The 9662-nt window shown below is 36.4% G+C and overlaps 1 protein-coding gene across 11 annotated transcripts in view; it reads right to left on the bottom strand.

Moving 5' to 3' along the window:
- Nucleotides 1-1681: 1681 nt before the first annotated feature.
- The window catches only part of KDM4C (lysine demethylase 4C), a 226842-nt gene continuing 218861 nt past the window's right edge, over nucleotides 1682-9662 (bottom strand). For 10 of the 11 annotated variants that reach the window (XM_087716051.1, XM_087716052.1, XM_087716045.1 and 7 more), the window contains 3 exons: nucleotides 8373-8492; nucleotides 4346-4438; nucleotides 1682-2735 (listed from right to left, as the gene is read on the bottom strand). In XM_087716051.1, the coding sequence (XP_087572177.1) occupies nucleotides 2559-2735; nucleotides 4346-4438; nucleotides 8373-8492 (390 nt within the window). In that variant the 3' untranslated portion in view covers nucleotides 1682-2558. Of the gene's footprint in view, nucleotides 2736-3514; nucleotides 3557-4345; nucleotides 4439-8372; nucleotides 8493-9662 lie in introns of all 11 variants that reach the window. The other variant, XM_087716056.1, reaches the window with a different exon arrangement.

The following is a 9662-nucleotide window of genomic DNA, read 5'->3' as shown; positions in this document are numbered from 1 at the left end:
ACTAGTACTTTGAATTGCATTCAGAATTGTGCCACTGTGGTTAACCAGCATTGTACAGCAGTGGTGTAATGTGGATGTACTGCAGATCCTCATTAAGAATATGTTTTCTAGACCACCCAAAGATTCTGGGTGGTCTTCAAGGGCAGTCCCTTGTAGAAAAATTACAGTAATCTAATGACAAAGGCATGAGCAACCATCATCAGTGTATCTGCTTCCTGGAAAGATTGTAAATAGCTCTCCAGCCAAAGCTATTCAAAAGATCTGTCATAGTCTCTACTTGCCCTTTGGGCAGGAGCCAAGAATCCAGGAGGACTCCAGATTCAAGGCTAGGTCTTTCTGGAGAATCAGAAGCCCATCAAGCAGTGGTGGGATACAAATGGTACGCCCCGGTACGGCCGTACCGGTGCCTACTGGGACCACCAGGTACTGTTCCGGTATGGTGCTCCAGAGGCCCCGCCCATCCGCCCGCTCTCCTTACCTCTATTTGAGCTGACTGGGACATTTGCGCACATGCAAGAGATGTACGGCACCTGTGCGACACTCCGCTGAGCAGCTGGAGCATCATGGACAGTGAGTATGCATGCTCATGCTGCACGTGTACACGTGATGGACGCCTGGCCCCATTGCAGCATAGCGGTTGCAATGGGAGCCGGAACCCACCACTCCTATCAAGGGACTAAGATGGAACATTCCTGGAAAAAGTCATCCTCTGATGTTCACATTACATTTACATGCTTAAAAAGTGGATCACCTGCTGCCAATGTTTAGCAATCATGAATGTAATAGCTCCTGAAGCAAGAGTCCCTGAGACCTCAATTAGATCCTTGCCTGCTGTTCATAAGGCTTTAAACACCTTTTTCTCCCTAAGCATTTCTGAATTCATTTGATTGCTGAAATTACCTCTGCAGAATGTGCAGGATGGACAAAAAAACAATTTAAAAAATCAAGGCAATGGTCATAATTACATAGTTGAAGCCAATGCTTTGTAAATCCATGCAATGTTGACACATATACAAAAGGGGAAGGGCTTTGATCATGTGTCATGACTCCTGTCTTTATTCTTTTGACTCCCTCACCTCCACCTGACAGTCCTGTCTACATAACAAAGTTTAGTCTGATTTACAGAGTTCACTTAGAGATGTCACCAGAATTCAGAATTCTTGAATATCCTGGAGAACTTTCAATTTACTGTACTTTATAATCCATTTGAATTGGTTAAGCCAAATAATGTGAAAGTGATTCATATTGTTAACTCAGTAATTGCTAAATTAACTCTCTAATTAGGAAGAATATGACTTCTTTGGTCTACATATAAGAAGATGGTTACAGGATATATATGGAAAGAATTAGGACTGAAAAACTGATTAAAATAATTTTAAAACTTATTGCATGATGATAAAGGCAAGAAACGATACTTTTCTGCTACTGCGACATTAGCAAAATGGTATCCTGGCAGAGCCATTTGGGATGGTGAACTCTTGGAATCTTGTAGTTTGAATTTTGCTGATAAAATTATTTCTGTCTGTTCTGATTGTTTATTCCATACCAAGAGTTAAATTTGTAAAGGTAATAAGCTGTCTTAGTAATTATATAAGTTATTTTGAATGATGTAAAGACCACCAATGTTTTGATTGCTCTCTAGAAGTTATATAACACATATTGCAACTCTAATAAGCAAAGAGACATTATTTATTTATTTCAAACACTATTACATTTGCAGACTATTATTTATAAAGGGAAGACAAAATTATTTTTCTATATTACATTAATTCAAAACTGGCCTGCTAAGCAAAGATATGTAAACTGTAATTTTATAAACACAATGAGGCATTTATTGTACAAATTGCTCTTTCCCCAAGAACATCTTGAAAAAAAGTTTAAAAATAGATGCCAAAAATATCCCCCTTTAAATATACACGCCCATTCCATTCCTAAAGATATCCTTCATTAAAAACACCTGTCTTTTATTAACACCCCCTCCCAAATCCCATGTTAACTTAAACCTAGCCAAAGAGTACTACTAGTAGTACTGTAAGTAGTAAAGGCATAAATAGTGTGAAAAGCCCTGTGCAAAGTGATGAGCAGCACAGTACTTACAGATCGTAATGCTCTTTATACTTGCATTTGTTTTAGCGAATGCTGTAGAAAGCTAAAACTGGTGGAACTTGTACAAATTATTTGGGGGTGGAGATTCCTATCTAGATAGGTAATTTTTAAATATCAGGGAATCGTGGCAAAACACTCACTGACTGTCACTTTTACTCCTGCTAGTCAGTAGGGTTTCAAAACTGAGGTTGATCAACACAAATTGATTCAAATGTTTAATAAAGTAAGTCCACATTGGAGCCCTAGATCAAGACATTTCAAAGGGTTCCAAATACTTTGGAGAAAACTTCTTGATATACATGTATTTAATGCATTTAACCACTAGGTAGACACCTGAATGAATAAGAGAACACATCTTCAAAAATTTTACATTTGCTTTTCTTTGCCCAGCAGGGAGTACATTCATGCTCTTCATACCCCAAGAGAAAGTGAATTTGAAATCTTTCCTTTTTTTATAGTCCTTTTTGGCACTTCTTTTGGAATGAGGCTTTCAGGAAACTGCGGTAGCCGGGGTCATCCACGTACTCATTCTTAAATCTGGAGCTCAATACCCGCTGCCTTTTCTTTTGTCCTTGGATAATATCGGCACCATAGAACGTATCTTCAAACCTCATATCAGAAGCTGTAGACTAAAAACAAAGATTAAGAATATATTTCAACTTTAGAAAGCCCATCATTGGGGGGGGGGGGGAGGATTCTGCCTTGGTATAAAAGAAATCAATTTAATATAAATCCTGTACACCACTTATAGGGGAAAACCTTTCACATTTAATGGCCACAGTCTATCTTCACTCCAATGTTAGGTATATTCTACAGAGTCAGTAATGATATGGCACAGCCAAGGTCATACATTGCATATTTTAATACCAGGTGGTGTTTTTTTTTAAAAAAAAATCTAGAACAAATATTGTATCTGAAGTGCTAATAGGTCTTTTGATGAACAATTATTGGATTCCTTTTGCACTCACAAATATACACAATATACAACTTACTCCCTCATTCCAACCCTCCCTTCCACCCTGCCCTGCCTTTTCTTTTCTTTTCTTTTCTAACTAATATATTTATTTCTCTGTTCCAAAGTTATCTTTCCTATACTGGCAATATATTAGTTTCTTAGTTGTTGAAACACATAGACTATAAATACCACCAATTAATGTAAGAGTATTTCCTATTTGATATCTTTCTTTCTGGGAATCTGCTCTCACAATTTCACTGTACACACAAAGAAAAAGCTTTTCTGAGTCTTTTGCTGCTTTGAAAATATTGTTGCTATCTAGGAAATTCTCTATTTTTATTATTATGAATATCTAAGTTATGGATTTGTCTAAAACTTTACAAGATGTATGTTTGGACAAAAATATCACCATATTTTGTTCCTAAAAGAATACTTCGCCTGCTGTAATCTTACCCAAAATATTGCTTTGTAGCAGAGATGGAACACAGTTCATCTCTAGAAATAGATAAGAAATGTGTTTTGACAAATATAAGCAATCTACAAATTTGATCAATCCATCCACACCATGTTACAGAAGTGATTGTAAAACCTGCGTATTCATGTGCTTTCTACCTTATAGCAAATACATTTTTATGCACACTCTCACACCAAATTTATAAATTGATACAGAAACAACCTGGCAACAATTATGTTGATGGTAAAATGCATTGTTGAGAAAAGCAATCAAGCCAGTACCCTTACCCTATGCCCTAGTCCAAGGTATTGGAGGAGAACCAGAAAGCTGGAGAACTATTTGTTTTACAACAGGTGCATGTAAGAAAAGCCAATTTATAGCTGAGAGTTTAGCTACAATTAGATAAATTGGGGTTAGTTTTAACAAGAAGTACTGTATAGCAAGTTTGTTTCTGATACAGAAATGCCAACTTCCTTTTCGTATTGTGTGTGTGTGTGTGTGTGTGTGTGTGTAGGTAGGTAGGTAGGTAGGTAGGTAGGTAGGTAGGTAGATAGATAGATGATAGATAGATAGATAGATAGATAGATAGATAGATAGATAGATAGATAGATAGATAGATAGATAGATAGATAGATAGATAGATATAGTAAATATCAGTAGGATGCTAAACATTAAATGCTTACATGGTCAAAGGAAACTAAACCATATATTCGTACAAGACCTCAGGAATTTTGAGGCACATAATTTTATAGTGTAAATAAGCAATATGGCAAATTTTGTGAAATTTTGTCCAGATTTGTGGCTCTAACACTTTCCTTGCCAATACTTACAAAGCGGGCTCTCACTCGTTTGGGTAATTCTTCATCAAGAGTGTAAAGTTCTTCTCTTTTTGTTGCTATCTGGGAGCCATCTTCAAATTCTACCTGATGGTAAAATGAATTAATGAAATAATTATTAACTGTTATTTTCACCTGGCAGCATAGCTAACTAAATATTTCAGCTGTTTGTATGCAGGATAAAATCCCCTGGAGTTAAACAATTGCGTAAAGAAATACTATAAAGGAAAGGTCAAGGCATTAAAATTAAAGGCTTTTTTAAAAGTGCAATAAGCAGTTAAGAAAAAGTGATAACATATTTTGTTATTTCTAAATTGTGCCAAAATGCTGAATGATTTTGTAAGTCACATCTAAAAGATTTATTTCATTATCTGGGCACATCTTTTCACTTTTGGGGGCAACACAAATGCCACAATAACAAGAATTGAAAGTGATAGAAAGGGAAGGAAAAGTCTCCTGCAGGTCCCCATTTGGAAAGGCCATCACTGGACCCCTATCTCCTGGGCAATTATCATCTTATCTCCAACCCACCACTGTGGAGAAAGTTGTTGAGCGTGTGGTTGGATATTAGTTGCTGAAAATCTTGGACAAAACGGATTATCTGGGTAGGGTTTAGTTTCAAGCCAGGGTAATAGTAGAGATTCAGCACTGATTACACTGGGCCTGACCTGTGGCAGAGTCAGGATGGAGGTGGGGCATCTATCCTCATGCTCTTGATCTCTCAACAGCTTTTGTTACTGACAAAAGCTTACCTTCTGGATCAGCTGTGGGTAAGAAACACTGTGATGCAGTGGCTCATCTCCTTCCTCAGCGGTCAGTTCCTGTCGGTATTGACAGATGAGGAAAGGTAATGCCCATGGCTTCTCACTCGAGGGATGCCTCAAGTTCTGCTTTATTTTAGCATCTACATGAAACTGCTGGGTAAAGTTATCTGCTAGTTTAGAGTTCAGTATCATCAGTAGGTAGATGTAAAGAGTAAGGAAGGCAGCCTTGAGTACACTAGACCAACTGTATAATTATTGTGCCCCAACAAATGAGGTAAAAATGCTAGACAGCATATGAGCAATGACTTTATAAAACTTTTCAATGGAAAGTTTGATTAGACTTGTCCTGCTTGTTTGTGCTTTTTTAGTTTATGAATAAAAAATACAGACATCTCTAAAAGTTGGGAGGAAACTTTAGATTGCCAAAGCCAAGCAAGAAGTGTGCGCCAAAAACTGGGAACATCTCTGAAACAAATAACTATTAAAAGGGAAAGTTTTAGTGAATTGTTTTATCGAAGATTGTCACTATAGTACTTTTCTCTAAGCTTATTAAAAGGATCAGAATTTCAGTTCCTCCATTTTATGAAAATTCTCAAGCCTAGAGTAAGAATCTCTTGTGCTTCTAAGAAAGAATGTAATTCTGGGACACTTTCCAAGTGCATTGAGTATGGTTTAGCCAGAATGAATGAATAGGTCCAAGTTGGCATGTCTATTCAGGTTTACAGCAAGAATAATATACAAAGTTGAATCAGTGGATAACTAGAAGTTGGGCTAAGAGCAAAACACACAAGGAAATATCTAGCCTGTCAGACCTCCTTAGTAGAAGCAGAAGTAGTGGCCAGAAAACATGTAAAAGAGAACTTCTCTTCACCACATAATATCTGACCCAAGGGCTTGGATCTCTGTTCCAAAAAAGCATTTGACCTAAATGTAGAAGTCATGACTGGTAGTATAAAATTTTCTTAGCACAACATCTTTAAATCCTGAGCAGTGGAGCTAGCAGTTGACTGCATAAGAAAACATATATTTGCTGGCTGTACATGGAAGTTTTCCATCACAAATGCCAAAGCCCACAAACAGTTATGCAGCATATTAAAACAGCTTGATGCATTTTCCTCCAATTTTCCAAGTGATAAGCATTAATCTTTCTGTTTTCAAGGTTGTGGAAGACTTATGTCAAAAGGAAGAAGGTATGAGTGACACTAAAGGAAATGCCCGTTAACAGAATCTGATGGAACATCTTTAAAATAGTCTGTTGAGAAGATGAAAAGCTTTATCATGCTTAGGTTTAGATCTAATCCAGTATGAACCTCTTTAGCAGAAAATGAAAAAGGGAATGTAGCTAGGTGTAGGGAATGCTAAATTGCTTTGCTGCTGCTGCTGCATTAGTTGTACCTTCTAAAAGTTCTAAATTATTTGACTCCACTTTTTAATGGACAGACATGGGAATTTGTACATCTACAATTATTTTGTATTACTAGCCAAATTAATTTTTAAAAGTTCAATGATCCTATTAAATTAATTAAATTTTATTTTAAAAAATTCACACAAAAAACTTCTACAGGAAAATGTAAATCCTATTCAAATTTATCTAAAGGATATATGAGAAGAATGATTCAAATTATACTGACTAGCTCCGCTCCTAACCTCAATGTAATGTTAGCAGCCGACTTAATTTTTTTATTGTTTAGTGTTGCATTTTGTCTCATCTTATATGCAATACAGTACACATAGAGGTCTTTCATCCATACATCAACCTGATGAAATATGGCAAGTGGAGAAAAAAATAGCAGAAAGTAAATTTTCTAGGCAAGTAAGATTAACCTGGTTCTCCTTAGCTAAAGCTCAATATACTATTCTAGCTATCCTCTGGTAAGCTAGTTTTTGTATGTTTGTATACACAAGACTCCTGGCGACCTTCTTGACTAATCAATGCACTTTTCTACGCAAACAAATCTGAATTGTTTTGCCATTACCTTCTTTCCAGGGCTGAGTGAAAGTGATTGGCCCAAGGCCACCCAGTTATAAGAGTCTCCAACTTTCTAGCCTTATGGGTTAACCAAACTGGGTCTCCGGTAAGCCACAATGTAATTCATTATATTCTCTCTGATTTCATAGAAAATTATTAAATGGGCCTGAGATTTTCTGCAGTTATTTCAGAATAATTAGAAATTCTTAGTAAACAACTCAGTTTTGAAAACGTAACATTAGTCATAGTGGATGAAACAGAAGCAACTACAGTACATTTTTGTACTGTACATTTTTAATCTTCCATTAAGGATTGAGTCATACATGTGCCACTACTGTTACTTAAAAATAAATTGGAAAATAACTCCCAATTGTTGAGGTCTAATAACAAGCAACAGTTATTCAGCAGGATTTAATATAGAGAATGTTAATATATTCCCAATGAGTCCAAATCTGAATTAGGATTTATTTGCAACTGTAAACCACCAAGTTTGTCAATCACTGTCCATATTAATTGATATCAGCCTCAAGAGAGATACACACATAATAACATAAAACCACTACCACAATATGGTGTCAGTTACATTTGCTATTTAGCTCTCTCTATTTGTTTTTCTTATATTAGAACATAATTAATTAGTGGTTTAATTGGAATTTCTGCAAAATATTTGATTAGTACACAGAAATTTAGTCACTGTCATAAGCTCACACATGCCAAAAGACTGTGTTAGAAAAATGATAATGAGCTAATGTTTGGGCTTATATTTTTCCTACAAAATTCAACTCTCTATCTTTCTGAAAGTCACGGCAGCCATGTTTTCAAAAGTGATTAAAGTTTGTTAAATATATTCTTTTTAATCCTATAGTATCTAGAATCTACATGTTTTAAAAAATTACTTATGGAGTTGCATAGATGTGTAAATAAATCTTTCTTGGATGTTTAACACTAAGTTACTGGCTGTATTAAGATTGCTATTACATAAATATAAACATATAATTATACTAGTAACAGTGTATGTTATACACTGTGTGTTGGTTTTACAGCTGAATTCCAACACTGACACATGGACAAAGTGATGAAAATTTAACAGAAATGGATAGGAGTTAGACAAAATTCCTCTGAATCTCCTTTAGAATTTTGGGCAGAATATCTAAATATTAGAATAAATTTCTATGACTTATTGATGAATATTTTCTCCATGAAAGACTACCTTTCCTACCACTGTAAGCAACTGTCAACATAATCCTAAATATATAATGAGTATCTTGGAATAATAAATGAAACTTACATTGTACATATATGCTACATTGGTTCCAAAATATTTTGCACCATAAAGTTTTCCATCTGGCCATTTTACTTGAACAACTTCTCCCTCTGCAGGTGGGCCAAGCTTCAGGCAGTCTCTGCTCTATTTGAAAAGAAAAGAAAACCATGTTCAATCAGTAACTTAAATAATAACTTTTGAAAAACACAGGAACCAAGAAGTTATTCTTGTTTTTATCATAGTAACTTATACGCTTCTCTTAAAAAATGAAAGTCCATCCCAAACAGCATATATGAAAAGTCCAAAGAGCACAGATATTGGTGATCTTGTCTGAAAATGTAATCAAAGGGATAGATATTGTCATAGCGCAAGGGAGGGGACTATGGCTACAGAGAAGGTTTCTTAAAGCTAACAAAATGTACTTGCTCAGAATCTACGAGAGAAAGTAGTTCCAGTTTGTAAAAAAAATTCTGCCTGTCTGTCTGTCTTATCAATCAATCAATCAAATATGTATAGCTGCCCATATAAATAAAGTGGTCCATACAACAAACAAATAAAACATCAAATATAAAAATAACACATATAAAAATATAAAACCCACATTAAAAAATAAATATTATAAATATGCAAGTTCTAGACAAAAAGAGGATAAAAATAACTACCTCAGCAATAGAGCCATCTAAGCAAGTCTCCAGTTCTTAGGGAGGTATGATAACTTAATCTGGTCTTAAGGGGCTTCAGAATGACAAAAGGATGGAGCTAATTTAATCGGGGGGGGGGGGGTTCCATAAGGTGGCTGCCACAACAGAAAAGGCACATTTCCTGGAACTTAAAAAATGTAGGTCCCTAGTTAATGGTACTCACAACATATCTTTGCTACCGGATCTAATAAGGCAGGCTGATGTACCTGAGGAGGGGCAGTCCCTCAGACAGTGTAGAGCAGAGTTCTCCAACCTTTCCAATTTTGCGGACCAGCGAGAGGAGGGGAGACGGGATGGTTCTGTGTGAGCGGGTGGCAAACACATGCATACAGTTTCATTTGCACAAACAGCGTATATGTGCACCTGCCGCTCATGCAAATGGAGCGTGCTTGGCCTCTGCTTGTAGCCCCATGCCAAGAAGATTAAAACCGGCACTTTGAATTGGACCCAAAACCAAACAGGCAACCAATGTGACTTGTGGAGCAGAGGTGCACGCCGGAGCACCAGAAACCCAAAGACCAGCTGGCTGGCGCGCACATGACTGGTTTTTGGGGCCGTTTTCAGGCTGTTTTTCAGGCTGTTTTTGGTCTGAAAAACAACTTTCTTTTGGCCA

The sequence above is a fragment of the Thamnophis sirtalis genome, unplaced genomic scaffold (assembly GCF_051295495.1).
Source record: "Thamnophis sirtalis isolate CommonGarterSnake01/CBP01778 unplaced genomic scaffold, rThaSir2_p1.2 scaffold_5, whole genome shotgun sequence".
In the NCBI taxonomy this organism is placed as follows: Eukaryota; Metazoa; Chordata; class Lepidosauria; order Squamata; family Natricidae; genus Thamnophis; species Thamnophis sirtalis.
The sequence above is the reverse complement of the archived record's forward strand: the minus strand, read 5'-3'. Positions and strand labels throughout refer to the sequence as shown.